The sequence below is a fragment of the Megascapheus bottae genome, chromosome 2 (assembly GCF_031878675.1).
Source record: "Megascapheus bottae isolate mThoBot1 chromosome 2, mThoBot2.hap1, whole genome shotgun sequence".
Lineage (NCBI taxonomy): Eukaryota > Metazoa > Chordata > Mammalia > Rodentia > Geomyidae > Megascapheus > Megascapheus bottae.
The window spans coordinates 46,155,078-46,177,003 of NC_143510.1; the positions used below are offsets into that span (position 1 = coordinate 46,155,078).

Here is a 21,926-nt window from a genome sequence, read left to right on the forward strand (position 1 = left end):
TGTACTTTTGCCTGAATGATTTCAGTATACCATTGTTTATGAAAAGGGCATCAATTTCAGAAGTATTTCCTGCAGAAAAAGAACTCTTTAGGATATTTGTGAAAGATGTATATAAATATACACATATTACATACAGGGAAGAAAGAGCTTTAATTTGCTAAAAAAAAATCTAAAAGGAATATGACAAATAACTATGCAACATAGAATATAATCTGAGGAGAAAAAAAATTCTCACACCACTAGCAAAACAATAAACCATATGCATTATAGCAATAAAGTAAAATTTTTAAACTTCTTCTCTCATAGATGAAATATAAATGAGTATAACCACTATGGAGATCGGTACAAAGGTTTCTAAAAAAAGATAAAAGAATTATAGAATTACCAAGTGAAGCTGGGCATAGTGGCTCACCAAATGATCCATTGCTATCTGCTATCACTCTTAGGCTCTTTTTTTTTTTTTTTTGGTTAGTCGTGGGGCTTCAACTCTGGGCTGGGTGCTGTCCCTGAGCTCTTCAGCTCAAGGATAGTGCTCTACCACATTGAGCCACAGTGCCACTTCCGGGTTTCTGGTGGTTAACTGAAGAGTTTCACAGTCTTCCATGCCCAGGCTTCTTTGAACGTCAATCCTCAGATCTCAGCCTCCTGAGTAGCTAGGATTATACGTGTGAGCCACCGCACACCAGGCTACTTGTAGGTCATTTATCTGAAAAAAAAAATGTAAGTCAGGACACAGTATGGGTACTTCATGTTCATTGTAGCCAATGGCCATTCACAATAGCCAAGCTATGGCAAAAGACCTGATGTCTTGAGCCAGGAGTTTGGCCTAGTGATAGAGTGCTTGCCTAGCATGCATGAAGACCCAGGTTCAATTCCTCAGTACCACATACATAGAAAAAAGCCAGAAGTGGTGCTGAGGCGCAAGTGGTAGAGCTCTAGCCTTGAGAAAGTCCAAGGAAGCCCATGACTGGCAAAAAAAAGAAGAAAAAGACCTGATGTGTTTCAACTAGTAAATAATGATCTGTCATTTGTAGCAAAATGGATAGAATTGAAAATTGTTAAGTAAACCATGTACAGAAGGGCAGAAGTTATATTTTCTTTCATATATGGATGTTGAATCTAGAAAGATAAACATATATGTAAACAGAACCATATCTCTCTCACATATGTATGATATGTGTGTTGTGTCATAATATAAAACATGTCAAAATAGTCTTTCCTGATTCTACATATTACAAACCACTCATTTGGAAAGAGTATCTTAATAACTTCTATAGACACATAGAAGGACATAAGAAAAACCAAATGTATATATTCCATTGCTAAAGTCCTTTCAATAAGGTGAATGGGCTTTATATGTATATAGATATATATAGATATATATACACACACACACACACACACACACACACACACACACACACACACACACACGATGAATACATGTTAGCCCTAAGAAGCAAGAAATTCTGACACTTGCCAGATGTCTGTGGCTCATGCCTGTAATCCTGGCTTAGAAGGCTAAGATCTGAGGATCATAGTTCAAAGCCAGTCAGGGAAGGAAAATCTACGGGACTCTTACCTCCAATTAACCACCAAAAAGCCAAAAGTGAAGCTATGGTTCAAGTGGTAGAGTGTTAGCCTTAAATAAGAAAGCTCTGTAGCAGTTCCTAGGCTCTGTATTCAAGCCCAAAGACCTGAACATACACAAGAGAAATTCTGTCATTGTGACAGCATGGACCTAGAGGTCATTTTTAAGGTATAAATAAGCCAGGCATGGAAAAATAAATACTCAATGCTCTCAATTATATGTGGAATCTAAACAAAAGTAAAATTGGTTAGAGAGTTAAATGGTGGTTACCAAACTGCTGATGCGGAAGGGTGGATGAGGAGAGAGAGAGATTTTAGATAATAGATACAAAGTCTCAGGAAGAAGGAATAGCTTCTGCAGATAACACCACATGGTGATTCAAGTTACTCATAATGTATAGTATATAACAAAACAGGTAAAAGAATGGATTTTAATTGTTCTCACCACAAAGATGAGTTGTAACTGAGGTGATGTTTGATTTAATCTGTGTATAAATACTAAAACATTATATCCAAAAAAACTATAAAGTTACAAATAAAAGACATTAAGCTACAATCAAAAAGTCCTGGGTTTGATTCCTCAGTCCCACATACACAGCAAAAAGCCAGAAGTGGCCTGTGGCGAAAGTGGTAAAGGACTAGCCTTGAGAAAACCCAGATCCTGATTTCAAGCCCCAGGACTGGCAAAAAAAATAAAAAATAAAAAGGAGGTATTTCATCTGCTATTACAGAGCTATAACCGGTCAGATAAGACTATGAATTATATATCAAGTTAGGTAACACACAAGAAATATATAAATCCCTCTACCTGCTAAGAATGAAATACTGAAGGAGAAAAACAGAAAATACAGACTACTAAGGTGGAAGAATGGATGAGGAAAAGTATGGAAATTAACAGTAATTTTTTAAAATATATACAAAGTCCAGGCTTGGGACAGGCTATGGGGTAGTAAAGTGCCTGTGTCTAGAAGTATACAGCCCTGAGTTCAAACCACCAAAGCAAACACACACACACACACACAAGCAGCCAGGTACTTGAGGCTCATACCTGTAATCCTAGCTACTCTTGAGACTACATTTGAGGATTGAGATTCAAAGCCAGTTGAAGCAGGAAAATCCGTGAGACTCTTACCTTCAATTAGCCATTTTAAGTATGGCTTCAGTGGTTGAATGTCATCCTTGAGTGAAAAAACTAAGGAACAGCACTCAGGCTCTAATCCCTACATGTATGTGGGCTCACAGACACAGAGAAAATACTGGCAAACTGCAAATTGAACTCAGCAGCACAATAAAAGGATTACACATCATGATCAAATGGGCATTTCTCCCTTAGATGTGAAGACTGTCCGATATATGTGAATCAATGTTACATACTACATTAAGAGACTGAAATCATAGGATCTCAATAGATGAAGAAGAGGTGTTAGGCAAAACCTGATATTTCTCCTTCCTTCTTTTTTTTTTTTTTTTTGCCAGTCCTGGGTCTTGAGCTCAGGGCCTGAGCACTGTCCTTGGACTTTCTCAAGGCTGGAACTCTACCACTTGAGCCACAGCACCACCTCCGGCTCTTCTATGCCTGTGGTGCCGAGGAATCGAACCCGGGTCTTTGTGCATGCTAGACAAGCACTCTACCACTAGGCCAAACTCGCGGCCCTTGACATCCTTTCGTGTCAAATAGTCTCCAAAACTTGAGCTTAGGTGTAAAATACACAAGTATGCAAATTATACTTAATCTTATGGAACATCAAGAACTCCCCAAGAGCACACGCACACGCACACGCACACACACACACACGCACACGCACGCACGCACGCTCGCACGCACACTAGGGAGCAAGAAGACCAAAGCTGGAACCAGCAACCCTTTTCTTCCAGTTACGTGTAGCCTTTCTATTGCTACACGTTCTTAAATAACGCAGTGCCAACGGTCATCGCAGCCATGCACACGGACTTCAAAATGAAGGAGAGAGTACCTCAGCACCGAGGGAAGTCCCTGGGATGCCGGGAAGCCGCGGGCAGTCGCGAGCGCAGCCCGCAGCCGTTAGGCCCGGTCGCCATCTTCCCCCGGTCGCCATCTTCCCCACTTCCCCTCCGGGGCGCCATTGCACAGGGAGCCGCCACAGCCGCTCCTCCAGGTCCGGCCGTCTGCCATTTTGAAAGGCTTTTCTATCCCGGTGCTTCCTCTTCCTCCTTGCCCGGCTCGCAAGCGTGCATCCCCGCCGGGCCTCTCCCCTCCGCCCGCTTTCGCCATGTACTGCCGCCTGGGCGCCATCTTGCCACCGTCCCTGGGCCAGGCCCGGCCTGTCGCCGTCACCTCTCTGGCTGTCACCTCGACCACCATCCTGAGCAAGAGCGCCGGGCCGACCGTGACCGGCTTCCAGCAGCCGGGACGACCCCTGTGCCATGCCAGCAGCACCATGGAGGCCGACCCGGAAGACAACCCCAACTTCATCAAGATGGTGGAAGGCTTCTTCAACCGCGGCGCCTGCATGCTGGAAGACCGGCTGGTGGAGGAAATCCGGACCCGCGAGAGCGAGGAGGAGAAGCGGCACCAGGTGCGCGGCATCCTGAAGGTCATCAAGCCCTGCAACCACGTGCTGAGCCTCGCCTTCCCCATCCGGCGCGACAACGGGTCCTGGGAGGTGATCGAGGCCTACCGGGCGCAGCACAGTCAGCACCGCACCCCCTGCAAGGGCGGCATTCGCTACAGCCTGGATGTGAGTGTGCATGAGGTCAAGGCCTTGGCTTCCCTGATGACCTACAAGTGTGCCGTGGTCGACGTCCCCTTTGGGGGCGCGAAAGCCGGGGTGAAGATCAACCCCAAGAACTATTCGGACAACGAGCTGGAAAAGATCACCAGGAGGTTCGCCATGGAACTCGCCAAGAAAGGCTTCATCGGGCCCAGCGTGGACGTGCCTTCTCCAGACATGGGCACGAGCGAGCGGGAGATGGCCTGGATCGCCGACACCTACGCCACCACCATAGGCCATTTCGATATTAACGCCCGCGCCTGCGTCACTGGGAAACCCATTAGTCAGGGTGGGATTCGTGGCCGCATCTCCGCTACGGGTCGTGGAGTTTACTATGGAATCGAAAACTTCCTCAATGAAGTGGCCTACATGAGTACTATAGGACTGTCACCTGGGCTCAAAGACAAAACGTTTGTTGTTCAGGGATTTGGTAATGTGGGCCGGTACGCCATGAAATATTTGCACGGCTCTGGGGCTAAATGTGTGGGTGTTGGTGAATATAATGGGAGCATATGGAATTCCGACGGCATTGATCCAAGGGATCTGGAAGAGTTCAAATCGCAGCACGGAACAATCCTAGGTTTCCCCCAGGCAAAAATCTATGAGGGAAACATTTTGGAAGCAGACTGTGATATTTTGGTCCCAGCTGCCATGGAAAAGCAGCTGACCAAATCGATTGCGTCCAGAGTCAAAGCCAAGATTGTAGCTGAAGCCGCCAATGGACCAACAACCCCAGAAGCTGATAAAGTCCTTCTGAAGAGGAACATTCTGGTTATTCCTGATCTTTATTTGAATGCTGGTGGGGTGACCGTATCTTATTTTGAGTGGCTGAAAAATATAAGTCATGTCAGCTATGGCCGGTTGACCTTCAAATATGAAAGAGATGCTAACTACCAGTTGCTCATGTCTGTTCAGGAAAGTTTAGAAAAGAAGTTTGGAAGGCATCCTGGAACTATTCCTGTTGTGCCCACAGCAAGGCTCCAAAGCAGAATAAAAGGTGCATCTGAGAAAGACATCGTGTATTCTGGTTTAGCTCACACTATGGAAAAATCTGCCAAGCAAATTATAAACACAGCCGCTACATATAACCTAGGTTTAGACTTAAGAACGGCAGCCTACATCAATGCCATTGTGAAAGTCTTCAAGGTTTACCAAGAAGCTGGTTTGACCTTCAAATAGATTGTCATTTGGGTTTGTTTTGTTTTGTTTTGTTTTTTTATTACTTCCCCAATATTTTCTTCAATCAGTCCCATCACCAGTATCTTCTACAAACCCTCCAAAAGTTTATTTGTAACTGCAGAAATCTCTTCTGTTGGGATGTCATTCTCAACAGTCAATCTGAGACAGCCTTGGAATAAGAAAGAAATGAGAGATCATTGAATACGATCTTATTTCTTACCACATTTATTAACGTACATGGTTAATCTATTAACTCGAGTAGTTAATAAATGTGAAAGTAGAGATTGCCTGTATCAGATGGCCATTTCAACTATTTTGCTTTTAAATAGAAAGTGTCCTTCACCTGGTCTTATTCCCTTACATTATAGCTTTACCCAAGAATACAGTTGTTTGCATAATTTTTTTCTGGAAAAATCTGGAATGTGCTATAACTTTGACTTAAGAAGTAGATATGTGGAATTTTCAAGAGATGTCCTAGATTGACTTTGCCACTTTATTGTTTTAGAATAAAGTAAATGTTGCTGCAATAAAGCTACTTTTGATCATCAAGTCTAGTCTTTGACTCAACAGTTAATGAAAAACTCTAGTATTTAGAGTTGTGCATCCCAGTACTGGCTCTTGAACTCAGAACCTACATTACCTACTTAGCATTTTTGCTCAAAGCTGGCACTCTACACTTGAGCCACACCTTCACTTGTGTCTTTTTTCTGGTTGACTGGAGATAAATGTCTCAGATTTGTCCTCCTGGATGGCTTTGAATCTTTATCCTCAGATCTCAGACTTCTGAGTAGCTACAAGGATGAGCCACCAGTGCCCAGCCAAATGCTGGTATTTTTCGGACATAATGCTCTGTCACATATAAGTCATTAGTTATCTATTATTGTCCAGCAGAAAAAAAAAGATTAATAAGTTATCTTCATAACTAGAGATAATTTGTTAAGACTGGATTTGTAAAACAGAATTCTGATATGTCCAAATCATGTGGGAAGTTCCTTAATCTTGTCAACTGATTCTTTTGTGTGTGGGGGGGGGTCATTGGGCTTAAACTCTGGGCCTGGGCTTTGTCCCTGAGCTCTTCAACTCAAGGCTACCGTCCTACTCCTTGAACCACAGCCCCACTTCCCCTTTTCTAGTGATTAATTGGAGATAAGATGTTGGGGACCGACTGTGGGGTCAATGACCTTGGACCTGACCTTGGACCTACACAACTGTATACACAAGGAAGTAACTCTTATCAGGATAACTTTAAGCAATGTCAATCAGCAATTATCAGGATAACTTTAAGCAATGTCAATCAGTTCTTATCTGGATAACTTTAAGCAATGTTAATCAGTTCTTATCAGGATGACTTTAAGCAATGTTAATCCTTTCTCATTTATCCTATATGTGACTTGTTTACTATTTTGTATGAATGTAGCCTCTGGCAGTTCCCTAGTTTTAAGAAGAGTATTTAAGGTCGGAACTTAAAATAAACAAGGACAGTCTTAGGCGGCAGTCTGGAGCTCACAGCCTGCTTGGACTGCTGACTTGCAATCTTTAGCCCAGTGCTTCCCTTTACCACAGCGTGGACATGTGCCAGGTGATTTTTCTCTCTTTAACCTGGCCTGGCGTGGGCATTGTGTCATCCAATGTCCTATTTGTCCACAAGAGAAGCAACTCCCCGGGGGACTAGCAACCCAAGAATGCCGCTGACCTCTATATTTTAGAAATTCAGTAATAGTCTTTCCTTGAGGAGCGGCGGCTAAAGTAGGGCCTTGTACATGGGAGGGTCCAATATCAGCACACAGTGAAATAAAGTCCGTGATTCCTCCCTTATTCCTATGGGGTCTGATAGCCGCCTGACAGGTGGCGTTGGCATTTTCATAGGCTATGTGTCTAACTATAATCTTCCTTGCATTCTCATCTTGTACTAGGCGGTCTGCAGTCTCCATTAATCGAGACAAAACTTCTAGATAAGGTTCATTCGGTCCCTGTTTAACTTCTACTAAATTTTTTGTACGATTGGAATTACGTAACCTTTTCCAAGCCTCTTTCGCTGCAGCATTTATTTGTAAATAGGCTTCCTTTGCATAACCCAATTGATCTTCAGTGTTTTTATAGGTTCCCTCTCCTAACAACTGATCAAAAGTGTAAGGCAGGTTCTTAGACCTATTTGTTTCAATTTTAGCCCGACACTGTGCAGTGAACTCTGTCTCCTATAATAAGTACTCTTCCCCCACTAAGGCATGCTCTGGCAAGCCGCTTCCAGTCATTTGGGCATACAATACCAGGACACGCGGCCTCCAATATTACTTGAGTAAAAGGGGCAGTTGGCCCATATTGGGAGCAGGCACTCTTTAAATCCTGCAATAGTTTAACAGTAACAGGTTGATGGTATACTTGTTCATCATGATCAACTAAACTAGGGAAGCATAGAGGCCCTGAAATATCTTCCCTCTCTCTAGCAGCCTGAGCCAGGTTTAATTGCGATGCACTGTGCCTGGTTGTAATGCCTGTTAAAAGGGACTTGTTGCTAGGGCCTTTAGGCTTGCCTAAAGGTTGAAAAAGGGATTGGGGCCGTAAGGCTGCAGCCGGAGGCGGTGGGTGTGAGGGGTAAGGTTTAGAATCAGACACCATAGTGGCCTGAGGGTCATATTTCTTTCCTACTTCTGGGGGGGCTCTCTGCTCTATCCCCATTTTAGATAGTAGATGTAGGATTTCTTCTAACCTCTTTTCTATCGTAGCCATCCGGCCCTCCATTGACTCATCATAACTTTCCTCCTTGATATTCAAATTTGAATTCTGATACTCAATATCGACTGGTTGTTGTTCTCTTTTCAAGATCTCACTTAGACTCTCTTGGGCTGCGGCATATGGCTCAGCCTCAGGTTTTTCAGAAGGGTCCTTTAATTCATAAATTTCCCTTAATTCAAGATTAAGTTCAGCATTCTCATGTTGAGGATCTATGCATTCACTTACTAAATTCCATACAGTAATAGCCTCTACTGAGGTCTTTTCGGGGCCATATACATTATAATAATCTTGAATTCCTTTTCCTATCTGCGGCCAGGTTTTTAGGAATTCCTCCTCTATAGACCTCGGGCATGTCTCCTTGACAAACTGTAGGAAGCTCTGAAGCACCCCTTTTTCCACCCACGTTCCGTGGGCTTCAAGTAGGCCTGATAAGATCGGTACATATAAACTATGGCTATGAGTTTGACCCATTATTTTTACTCCTGACTATACACTCTCTTAATAGTCCTACGACGTGTTACTCACCACGGGGGGGGGGGGGAGGGCATTCACCTTCGTCCCAGATTTTCAGGGTCCCTGTTCAGGTGCCAGTTGCCGGGGCCAGTCGGCAGCAAACCAGGGTGCGCAGATTGAGATTCCTGAAATAGGGGCAAGGACTAGGAAAAATTAAAAGAGACAAACAGATGGAGTTCGGGAGGACTACAGCCCAAGTCAGCAGTCCAAGCAGGCTGTGAGCTCCAGACTGCCGCCTAAGACTGTCCTGTTTATTTTAAGTTCCGACCTTAAATACTCTTCTTAAAACTAGGGAACTGCCAGAGGCTACATTCATACAAAATAGTAAACAAGTCACATATAGGATAAATGAGAAAGGATTAACATTGCTTAAAGTCATCCTGATAAGAACTGATTGACATTGCTTAAAGTTATCCTGATAAGAGTTACTTCCTTGTGTATACAGTTGTGTAGGTCCAAGGTCAGGTCCAAGGTCATTGACCCCACAGTCGGTCCCCAACAATAAGAGTCTCATGTTCTTTGTGCCCTGGCTGGCTTTGAACCACAATCCTCAGATCTCAGCCTCCTGAGTAGCGTGGATTACAGATGTTAGCAGCCTGGTTCTAATTCTTAATTTCTTTTGGAACTAAAAAATTATATTGATAAATTGAACAACAATTCAAGTAGAACAATTAAAAAAAAAAAAACAGGGAGCGGAAGATGGCGCCGAGGCAATAGGGACACTGCCTAGCTCTCTTCCACAAAAAGAGAGAACCAGGGAGTCCCACGAGCCAATTACCTTAAGAAATCCACAACAACAAACTCAAGAAGTAACAGAGAAGGACTCAAACCAGAAAAGAAATCCAGATAAAGCTCACATCCAACTTTCTCAAAGAATTCGGAATGCGAGGACCCCTCCCCCACCCCTGGCTGCCAGCTCCAAGCCAGGAAAGCAGCAGCGAAGGGCGCTGGGCCGTGCAGTCCCAACCGCTGCAGCAACCAGCACAGGACCCGGCCAGCGGCAGAAGCCAGACGCAGAAACCAGCACAGACCAGCAAGCAGCAGAACCCAGATACGGACCACAAGCGGCGGCGGCGATCCGAGGGGAGTGAACGATCCTCCAACATCGTGGCACATCCACAGCCAAATGCAGAGGAGTGAGTAGCTCAGCGGGTAGCCCAGCGGGTCCGCAAACCCATCGGGAAGCAGAGCTGGTGCCAAGCTATAGAACTTAACTCAGACCCCTCCACCCCGCCCAAGAAAGACTGGCAGGCAAGGGGGGGGCAAGAAATTTAGAATCCTGTCCCTTCCCTCAACAGCCCCCTCCCACAGGCCATTGACTGGAGACTGACAGGCGGGCGGGGGCTAAAACCCAACACACCACCAAAGGGGGCGGAGGTGTCCCTGCTACCACCCACCCAACAGGTTCCTTTCCCTGGCCTTTGACCTGAGACTGACAGGCGGGTGGGCGCTAAGATCCGGCACCCCACCAAAGGGGGCAGAGGTGTCCCAGCTTGCCTGTCCAACAGGTTCCTCTCCAGGCCACTGGGTCTGGAGAGTGGGGGGCGCTGAGACCCTGCCTTCCAACAGTGGGTGCGGTCTGCGGGAGTCTAGGAACCAGCATCTGTCCCACTCAAATCTTGAGCCGGGCACCCTTCAGCTGGGAATCCCCAGCAAGACAGCACCAAGCAGCCCCCCACAGTCACAGACTCTTGGCCAAAGCAGCGGAAACACAGCAGGGAACTGAAGGGCAGACCAGTAGCCGAGCTCGCCTTCTGAGAATCAGAAAGGCGCGACTCCACCCTTGGAGCCCAGGTCCTCAACTGGGCCCCGCCTCTAGGAACAGATCAGACACCAGCTGGTCCAGCTGAGAGCCCCTGGAAACTCCCAAACCCCAGACCCTTGGCCTGGGGCCCGCCCGTGGAAACAGCACAGGAAAACCAACCATCATCCGCCGAGCGCACTGAGACTGAAGCACACAGACCCATCCCACAGCCCACTGTGAAGCCACTGGTTGGGCTGAGAGCTAGTCGTGCAGCAGCATACAGCCTCTGGGAACAGGCCGAACACTTGCAAAAACTGCAAACTCTGACCTAGTCAGCAGAGGAATCAATTTGGCCGAGAACCAAAGTTATTCACAGATTCTCAGAACCACCGGTCCCAATCGAAATAAAGACCGCGACCTACCGACCACAGAGCGAACTACAACAGATCTTGATGCCGAGGAGAGCGCAAAGTCCCCCACAAAGCCCAAAGGGAAACAAGAGCAAAGGGATGAAAGAGATGTCACCATCCCAAGAAATGACACCTGAAGAGGCACGAAATATGACTCAAATCAAGGAGCTGATTTTGGAAATGAATGCTGAATTCCAAAAACAAAAGCAAGAAATTTCCAATGAACTCTTCGAATTCAAAAGAGAAGTGAAAGAAAAGTTCAATATCCTCTCAGCAGACATAATCATCTCAGTGTCCACACTTTAAGCAAAAATGGAGGCATTAAGCAGCAGATTGACTGAGATGGAGAATAGAATATCAGGAACGGAAGATAAAACACAAGAGCTGGAACAGAGAATTGCCACCTTGGAAAAATCAGTCAGAATCCACCAGACAGAGCTCCAGGAACTGGCAGATGCAGCAAAGAAGTCTAATCTTCCTATAATAAGGATTGAGGAGGGCGCAGAATTTCAGGACAAAGGAATGCAACCCTTATTCACTAAAATCATAGCAGAGAACTTCCCCAACCTCAAAAGGGAAAATACTCACATTATTGAAGGTTTCAGGACTCCAAACAGGCAAGATCCTAGAAGGAACTCGTCTAGACACATCATAGTACAGACAATAGACCTGAATACCAAGGAATTGATCTTAAATGCTGCCAAAACAAAGACCTATACTACAATGGGAAGAAAATACGAATTACAGCAGATCTCTCCATGCAAACCCTAAATGCAAGAAAAGCTTAGAAAAACATCATTGATGTCCTGAAGACCAACAACTGCCAACCCAGACTGATATATCCTGCAAAAGTAGCATTTACATTTGAGGGAGAAACAAGAATATTTCACTCCAAAGAGAAGCTTTATGAATACGTGCACACTAAACCAGCATTACAAAGAATACTTATTAATCGAGAACAAATTGTAGAACATCAAGAACCCCCATCAAGAAGAAAACATCTATAATTCACTAAACACAAAAGGGGAAAAAAGAGAGAGAAAGAAACCTAGAAGTAAAAATAAATAACAACAATGGACACTGACCACTTTTCCATAATCTCCCTAAATGTGAATGGGCTGAACAATCCAATCAAAAGACACAGAGCAGCAGACTGGATTAAGAAACACCACCCAGCCATATGTTGCCTCCAAGAGACCCACCTCACTGCCAAAGACAGAAACAAATTCCAAGTGAAAGAATGGAAATGAATTTTCCACTCCAATGCACTAGGCAAAAAAGCAGGAGTAGCCATCTTAATCTCTGATAAAATTAACTTCTCAGTAAAATCAGTACATAAAGATAGAGACGGCCATTATATATTAGTAAAGGGTACAATCCATGCCCATAATATTACAGTTATAAACACTTACTCCCCCAACACGGGAACACCCAAATTTGTCAAACAAAACTCTCTTAGAATTACAGAACAAGATAGATTCAAACACAATCACAGTGGGAGATCTCAATACACCACTCTCAACAAATGACAGGTCAACTCAACAAAAATTAAGCAAAGACATCATCGACTTAAATGACACCATAGTCCAGCTGGGCTTAACAGATATACAGAGTCTTCCACCCAATGGTGAAACTTTTTACATTTTTCTCAGCAGTACATGGAACACACTCCAAAATAGATCGTATAATAATTCATACAGAAAACTTAAGCAGATACAAGAGTACTGATGTAGTCCTGTGCGCTCTATCAGACCACAGTGGAGTCAGACTAATTTTGAACAATGGAGTCAAGGTCAAAAAACATTCAATCACATGGAAACTGAACAACACACTTCTGAATAACTCCTGGGTTACAGATCAGATCAGAAATGAAATTAAAAACTTCCTTGAATGTAATGACAATCAAGAAACATCACAAAGGACCTTATGGGACACAGTAAAGGCAGGTCTAAGAGGCAAATTTATCACACTAGGAGCACATATTAAAAAGACAGAAGAAGAGCATGGAAATAACCTAAAAAAAAACCTGAAACACCTAGAGGAGCAAGAAAAAGTTAATTCTAAAACAACTAGAAGGCAGGAATAACAAAAATAAAATTAGAAATATCAGAGATTGAAATAAGATCTACTATACACAAAATTGATAAATCAAAAAGTTGGTTCTTTGAAAGAGTCAAAAAATTGACAGACCCCTGGCAAGATTAATCAAAAAAAGGAAAAGGGAGACTCAAATAAACAAGATTAGAGACCCCAGGGGAACAATCACAACTGATTCCCAAGAAATCCAGTCCATAATGAATAGGTACTACCCGGGCCTATATTCAAAGAAACAAGAAAATCTAGTAGAAATGGATGATTTCTTAAATAAATATAGGCTACCCACGATGAGGTAAACAAATTAAACAGACCAATCTCTTACGACAAAATTGTGGAAGCAATCAGGGAAATGCCAACCAAAAAGAGCCCAGGTCCAGATGGATTCACTGAGGAATTCTACAAGATGTTTAAAGATGAAATAACACCTATACTCTTGAAACTCTTCCGAGAAATAGAAACAGAAGGAGCAATACCAAACTCATTTTATGAAGCTAATATTACTCTCATCCCCAAACCAGAGAAAGACCCAACAAAAAAAGAAAACTACAGACCTATCTCTCTAATGAACACAGACACAAAACTTCTCAATAAAATATTAGCCAACAGAATCCAGAAACAAATTTTAAAAATCATACACTATGATCAAGTGGGCTTCATCCCACAGCTGCAAGGCTGGTTTAACATTCGCAAATCAATCAATGTAATACATCATATCAATAGAGTTAAGGATAAGAATCACATGATAATTTCTCTGGATGCAGAGAAGGCATTTGACAAAATACAACATCCATTCATGTTGAAAGCACTAGAAAAAATAGGAATAAGAGGTACATTCCTCAAAATAGTGAAAGCCATATATGAAAAACCTACAGCCAGTATTATACTAAATGGTGAAAGACTGGAACCATTCACCTTTAAATCAGGAACTAGACAGGGATGCCCACTCTCTCCACTTCTCTTCAATATAGTGCTGGAACCCTTAGCCAGAGCAATAAGGCAAGAAAAGGACATCAAAGGGATCCACATAGGGAAAGAAGAAATTAAACTATCCCTATTCGCAGATGACATGATCCTCTACTTGAGTGACCCAACAAACTCCACTCCCAAACTTCTAGAATTAATAAACTATTTAGCAAGGTGGCAGAATACAAAATTAACCTTCAGAACTCAGTAGCCTTCTTGTACACCAACAATACACAAACAGAAGGCCAAATCAAAAAAATGATCCCATTCGCAATAGCCCCCAAAAGAAAAAAATACTTAGGAATATATTTAACCAAAGATGTAAAGGAATTAATCAATGAAAGCTACAAAAGCCTAACAAAAGAAATTAAAGAGGACACTAGGAAAAGGAAAGACATCCCATGCTCATGGCCAGGGAGAACCAACATAGTGAAAATGGCTATACTGCCAAAATTGATATACAAATTCAATGCAATCCTCATCAAAATCCCAACGACATTCTTTACGGAAATAGAAGATATAATCCAAAGATATGAATCTAAAGATTCATATGGAGCAAGAATAGACCTAGAATAGCCAAAACAATTCTAGGCAAAAAGAGCAATGCTGGTGGAATTACAATACCAGACTTCAAACTCTATTATAGAGCCATAATAACAAAAACCACTTGGTATTGGCACAAATATAGACCAGAAGATCAGTGGAACAGAATAGAAGACCCAGAAATAGAACCACATACCTATAGGCAACTTGTATTTGACAAAGGAGCCAAAGATATACAGTGGAACAAACACAGTCTATTCAATCATTGGTGCTGGCAAAACTGGGCAGCCACATGCAGAAAACTAAAAATTGACCCTAGCCTTTCACCATGCACAAGCATTAACTCAAAGTGGATCAAAGACCTCAACGTCAGACCGGAAACCGTGAAACAGCTACATGATAAAGTAGGAGAGACATTGGAACTCATAGGCACAGGCAAAAGATTCCTGAACAGAATCCCAGGGTCACAACAGATTGGAGAGAGACTCGATAAATGGGACTACCTAAAAATAAAAAGTTTCTGCACAGATAAAAACATAGTCGCAAAAGTAGAGAGACAGCCAACCAACTGGGAAAAGATATTCACCAATACGTCTGACAAATGCTTAATATCCAGTATCTACAGGGAACTCAAGAAACTAATCCCCCCCAAACCCAATAAACCATTCAGTAAATGGGCAAGGGAACTAAAGAGAGACTTATCAGAAGAAGAGATTAAAATGGCAGAAGAGCATATGAGAAAATGTTCATCACCTATGGTCATAAAGGAAATGCAAATAAAAACAACCCTAAGATGCCACCTTACTCCAACAAGAATGGCCAAGATTTTGAGCTCAGACAATGACAGTTGCTGGTGAGGTTGTGGAGAAAAAGGAACCCTACTGCACTGCTGGTGGGAATGCAGACTAGTTCAGCCACTCTGGAAAGCATGTGGAGGTTTCTTAAAGAACTGAAAATAGACCTTCCCTACGATCCCGCCATACCACTTCTGGGCATCTATCCTGAACATCATGACCCAGGATATTATAAGGACACCTGCTCAGCTATGTTCATCTCTGCACTATTCACAATAGCCAGGCGATGGAAACAATCCAGATGCCCTATTGCAGACGAATGGATACAGAAAATGTGGTGTATATACACAATGGAATTCTACATAGCCAACGGACAAGATAAAATAATGGCATTCACAGGGAAGTGGATGAATCTAGAGTGAATCATGTTGAGTGAGACAAGTCAAGACCTAAGGAGCAAAAGGCGCATGGTATCCTTAATATGTGGCGCCGATGGAACTGGAGCGCTGGGTGCAGGAGGAGCTGCACTGGGTGCTGGGGCTGAGCCAGCGACACATGGCGTGGTTCCACATCGCCAAGGCGCAGGGCTTCGCCTCCGCGGAGGAGTTCCTGCAGCGCCTGGAAGACGCACTGGACCTGAGCGCGCCCACGCGGGACTTTGCCATCCAGCTGTGGCACGAGGTACCAGGGAAGCCGGTGGTAGAAAAGCCAACTAGGGTCGCAGAGCGAGAGTCTCAAGCCCTGCTAGAGAAGAACAGATCTTACAAGTTATTGGAAGAGAGTGAAGAGAGCAGTGAGGAAACTGGGAATCAGAGTAAGAGCAACCTCCAGAAAAAGTGTAAAAAACGGAAACATCTCAGGAAGAAGCGCTGTGATGAGGAGGAGGAAGAAGAGGAAGATATTTCTAAAAAAAGGAAAAGGAATACAGGGGAGCATGAAGAACGAAGAAAGCAGAATCAGAGGACACGTGGGAGCGGAGAGAAGCTGGAGGACTTGGAAGCAGAGCTGGCTGATGAGGAGTTCGCCATGAACGCCGGCAGCTCAAATACAAGCGGCGAGTGCGGGATCTGGCCCCCGAATACCGGGCAGCCGGTGAGCAAGAGAAGCTGGAGGCCACCGACGGCTACCACATGCCCATGGAGACCAGGGGACAGCCGGCTCGAGCTGTGGACCTAGTGCAAGAGGAATCGAGCGCTCCTGGGGAAGCGCAGCGGCGATGGGAGGAGGCCCGGCTAGGGACAGCATCACTGAAATTTGGGGCCCGAGATGCTGCCTCCCAAGAGCGGAAATATCAGCTAGTGCTGGAGGAGGAGGAGACCATCGAGTTTGCCTGTGCCATTCAGCTTCAGGGTGATGAGGAGCCTTCAGCTCGCCCTCCATCAGGAAAGGCCCAGCAGAAGGAGGCCATCCAGGCTGTCTGTTGCAGCCTCCCTGTGTTGCCATTCCAAGAGGAGCTCTTGGCTGCCATCGCTAATCACCAAGTCCTCATCATTGAAGGGGAGACCGGCTCAGGGAAGACCGCCCAGATCCCTCAGTACCTGTTTGAGGAGGGCTACACAAAGAATGGTATGAAAATTGCCTGCACCCAGCCCCAGAGAGTGGCAGCCATGAGCGTGGCCGCCAGCGTGGCCCGGGAGATGGGTGTAAAACTTGGGAATGAGGTTGGTTACAGCATCCGCTTTGAGGACTGCACGTCGAGGAGAACGGTCCTCCACTACGTGACAGACGGGATGCTTCTCTGAGAATTCCTCTCTGAACCCGACCTGGCCAGCTACAGCGTGGTGATGGTGGATGAGGCTCATGAACGGTCCCTGCACACAGACATTCTCTTTGGGCTGATCAAGGATGTGGCTCGTTTCCAGCCTGAACTCAAGTCCTGGTAGCTTCTGCCACACTGGACACTGCTCGGTTTTCTGCCTTCTTTGATGATGCCCCTGTTTTTCGAATCCCTGGCTGCAGGTTTCCAGTTGACCTCTTCTATACCAAGGCTCCAGTGGCTGACTACCTGGAAGCCTGTGTTTTGTCTGCGCTGCAGATCCATGTGACACAGTCCCCTAGGGACATCCTGGTGTTCCTGACCGGACAGGAGGAAATTGAGGCTGCTTGCGAGATGCTCCAGGTTCGCTGCCGCCGACTGGGCTCCAAAATCTGGGAGCTCCTGGTGCTGCCCATGTGTGCCAACCTGCCCTCTAACATGCAGGCCCGAATCTTCCAGCCCACACCTCCTGGGGCCCAAAAGGTGGTTGTGGCCACCAACATTGCAGAGACTTCACTCACCATCGAGGACATCATTTATGTCGTGGATCCCGGGTTCTGTAAGCAGAAGAGCTACAATCCCCGCCCAGGCATGGAGTCGCTCACTGTCACCCCCTGCAGCAAGGTCTCAGCCAGTCAGCGTGCTGGGCAGCAGGTTGAGTGGCTGCAGGGAAGTGCTTCTGCCTGTACCCAGCCTGGGCCTATCACTATGAGCTGGAAGAGACCACAGTGCCTGAGATCCAGAGGACCAACCTGGGCAATGTTGTGCTGCTGCTTAAGAGCTTAGGGATCCATGATCTGGTGCACTTTGACTTCCTGGACCCTCCACCATATGAGACCATGTTGCTGGCTTTGGAACAACTGTACGCTCTAGGAGCCCTCAATCACCTTGGAGAGCTCACCACGACTGGTCGAAAGATGGCAGAGCTGCCTGTGGACCCCATGCTATCTAAAAAGATCTTGGCCTCTGAGAAGTACAGCTGTTCAGAGGAGATCCTGACAGTGGCTGCCATGCTTTCTGTCAACAACTCCATCTTCTACCGGCCTAAGGACAAGGTTGTCCATGCTGACAATGCCCGTGTCAACTTCTTCCTCCCTGGTGGAGACCACCTGGTTCTGCTAAACGTGTATACACAGTGGGCTGAGAGTGGCTACTCCTCCCAGTGGTGCTATGAGAACTTTGTACAGCTCAGATCCATGCGCCGAGCCCGGGATGTGCAGGAACAGCTGGAAGGGCTCTTGGAGCGTGTGGAAGTTGGGCTGAGCTCCTGCCAGGGGGACTACATCTGGGTCCGCAAGGCCATCACTTCTGGTTGTTTTTACCACATAGCACAGCTGACACCAACTGGCTACCGAACAGTGAAGAAAAGGCGTGAAGTGGTCATTCCTCCCAACTCCTCCCTCTTTAAAGAGCAGCAGCCCGCTGGTTGCTTTACCATGAAGTTGTCTTGACCAGCAAGGCGTTCATGAGACAGGTGTTGGAGATTGAGAGCAGTTGGCTTTTGGAAGTAGCTCCCCACTTCTACAAGCCCAAGGAGGTCGAAGATTCCCACACAAAGAAAATGCCCCCCAAAATAGGCAAGACATGCGAAGAACTGAGCTAGAGAAAAGGACAAATGGGAAGGAACACAAACAGATCTTGATACCAGCACCTTTTCTTTCTGTACATTGTTTAATTTTCTGTATATTGTTTAATACCTGTTAAATAAAATTATTTTTGAATGAAAAAAAACACCTTGATGACCAGGAGTTTGGCTTACTGATAGAGTGCTTGCCTACTATGCACAAAGATTAGGGTTCCATTCCTAGGTACCACATACATAGAAAAGACCGGAAATGGTGCTATGGCTCCCGTGGTAGAGCTCTAGCCTTGAGAAAGTCTAAGGACAGTGCTCAGGCCTTGAGTTCAAGCCAGGACTGGTAAAACAAAACAAAACACACCTTGATTTTCTTATCTGGAGTTTTGCTGATATCACTATAAACAGTTGGAATGTTCCAAGCTCTGCTCAATTGTGTATATCCCTCTTCTTTTAAAGACCTCACATTCTACACACAGCTCAGTTAATAAAGTAGGCTTAAATGACATATTGGATCAAATGTTTCTTTTGAGAATTTTTGCCCAGGGCCTTTTGAACACTACTTCAAATGAGGTAGTTTTGTAATGTTACTTATATAATTGTGAAGTTTTCTCTCAAAAAAAATGATAGCTTTTCAGAAATTTCTAACTAGTAATTTGCAACTTCACTTCTTACATTGATAAAATCAATTTTTCTCTGTGTGTGGGGGGTGGGGTTGTTTTGGTACTGCTACTGGGGATTGAACTTAAGGCCTAAGCACTGTCCCTTAGTTTTCTGTTCAAAGCTGATGAGCCACAGCTCCACTTCTGGCTTTTTGATGGTTCATTGGAGATAAGACACACTTTCTTGCCCAGCTCTCACTTCCCTGAGTAGCAAGGGTTTCAGGCATGGGCCATCTGCATCCAGCTAAATGTTCCATTTTTTAAAAAGGTAAAATTGTAAGACCGAAAATGACTGAGGGCATTCAGTATCAGTGTGTTTGCACAACAGAAGTACTAAAGGGATTTCCCAAGAAGGAAACATGGAAATTCACGAATGAATTAAGAGCAATACCATTCTTGGGCATTTACCCAAATGGCCATAAACAATGCCACACTAAAGCCTCCAGCACAACCAACAACAACTACAAGGGAAGGAAGGAAGGGAGGAAGGAAGGAAGGAAGGAAGGAAGGAAGGAAGGAAGGAAGGAAGAAAGGAGGGAGAGAGGGAGGGAGGGAAGGAAGGAAGGAAGGAAGGAGGGAGGGAGGGAGGGAGGGAGGGAGGGAGGGAGGGAGGGAGGGAGGGGGAGGGGAGGGGAGGGGTGGGGAGGGGAGGGGAGAGGAGAGGAGAAGAAAATACCTAAAGAGCATTTCAGCCCCAATCCCCATCACCCTAATAACAGTTTTCTTCTAGGCGTTAAATAATAGTTTTAAATTCAGAAACTTCAAATACTCCCCAGTGCTTCTGTTTATCCTTCTAGTTAATGGAGAAGTATATAATTAGTAAGTCCAGAGGTTGGCTTCAGTCCGAGACTTCAGAAAATAATGGCCCAGCTTCCCCTGGGTGTCAAAAACAACTAACTGCTTGAGCACATGTAGCCTCCTGATTGGTTGACTTAGAGAGTTCTTTCTCCCTGAAACTTCTTAAAATCCTACTCAAAGCATCTCTAAGGAAATAAGAGACTATCATTTATTGCATCTGAGGCCATATGATGAAGTTTTAAAGAAATAGATCAGGTCAGAATATGACCATTGTTTTTGTTTGTTTGTCTGTCTGTTTGTTTTTCAGAGAAATTGACCTTGTTTTCCTTTATAGTGTCCTGCATTACAGAATTATATCCTTGTAGGTCTTACTCCAGGATTAGTGTGTGTGTGTGTGTGTGTGTGTGTGTGTGTGTGTGCCAGTCCTGAGGCTTGAACTGAAGGCTCAGCTGTGTCTAGCTTTTTTGTTCAAGCCTTACACTTGAGCTGCACTTAAACTTCCAGCTTCCTGCTGGTTAATCAGAGATAAGAATCTCATGAACATTTCTGCCAGGATGGGCTTTGAACTGCAGTCCTCAGATCTCAGCCCCCTGAGTGGATGGGATTATGGGCATGATTCACTAGCACCTCAATCACACTAGGATTATTTACTCCAAAACAATCAAACCATCTTCTCCATGGTAACACTCCCGTGACAAAGGTCCTCTTGTAGGGAGATTTTCCCTGTAATGTAGCTCCTTGTATGAGAGAGCCAGAGTATGAGAGATGACTCCAGGAAAATCTAGAATCATGGTATAATATCTGTCCAGATAACTGATATTCCTCCTCTGTTTTTCTTTCTTGATAGTACTGTGTGTGTGTGTGTGTGTGTGTGTGTGTGTGTGTGTGTGTGTGTGTGTGTTGGTACTGAGGTTAAATTGTCCCTTACCTCTATTTTCACTCAAGGCAGACACTCTACTGTTTGATCTACTCCTCCACTTTCAAGTTTTTGGGTGCTTAATTGAAGATGAGTCTCACAGACTTTCTTGCCCCAACTGGCTTTGAACCACAAGCCTCAGATCTCATCTTCCTGAGTATATATAAGCATAGCCACAAATACTGGCTTTACATCTTTCATCCTCCCCTATGCACTCATCCCCTCCCATGCCCCCCACTCCCCAACTTCAGGATTCATCCCATAACTGCTGGGCCCCGAAGCTCTTATTCTACTCATCATTTTCTCTAAGCTGGTGATGGAAACTTCTCGATGCTTGGCAGATCAGATATAGATATAGATATATAATATATATATTCCAGCTTCTTGGGATATCAGAAAGGTCTCTGTCTTCTTCCTGAATAACAATGGGGAATACATCTGTTGATGCTTCAGGGTTCTAAAAGACTACAGAAAGCTGAGACCTAAAGGAGATGAGAATATCATAGGTAGATAAAATACCTAATATTAAAACCTATGATTCTGCCACTATTTACCAGCAATCCCCCTTCCCTGGCTGTATAAAAGGACTGGAATTGTTCAGAACTAGTGGCTCACACCTGTACTCCTAACTACTCAGGAGGCTGAGATCTGAAGGTCAAAGTGCAAAGCAGCCTGGGGAAAGAAAGTCCATAAGACTCTTATTTCCAATCAACCACTGAAAAAGCCATAAGTGGAGTTGTGGCTCAAGTGGTAGAAGGCTAGCTTTAAGCAAAAAAAAAGCTTAGGGACAGAGTCTAGACCCTGAGTTCAAGTCCCAGAGTCTGTGCTCCCTCGCTCCCTCGAGGGCTCTCTCTCTCTCTCCCTCCCTCCCTCCCTCCCTCCCTCCCTGCCTCCCTCCCTCC

At 44.8% G+C, this 21,926-nt stretch overlaps 1 protein-coding gene and 1 pseudogene across 1 annotated transcript; both read left to right on the top strand.

Annotated features, from left to right (window-relative positions):
• The first annotated feature begins 3,734 nt into the window (after positions 1-3,734).
• Positions 3,735-6,068, top strand: LOC150066762 (glutamate dehydrogenase, mitochondrial-like). Its single transcript, XM_090324976.1, has one exon. It carries the CDS (start codon positions 3,840-3,842, stop codon positions 5,517-5,519), a length of 1,680 nt encoding a protein of 559 aa, XP_090181102.1. The 5' UTR covers positions 3,735-3,839; the 3' UTR covers positions 5,520-6,068.
• A 9,740-nt stretch (positions 6,069-15,808) lies between these two features.
• Positions 15,809-18,675, top strand: LOC150066763 (pre-mRNA-splicing factor ATP-dependent RNA helicase DHX16 pseudogene; annotated as a pseudogene).
• Positions 18,676-21,926: the final 3,251 nt, after the last annotated feature.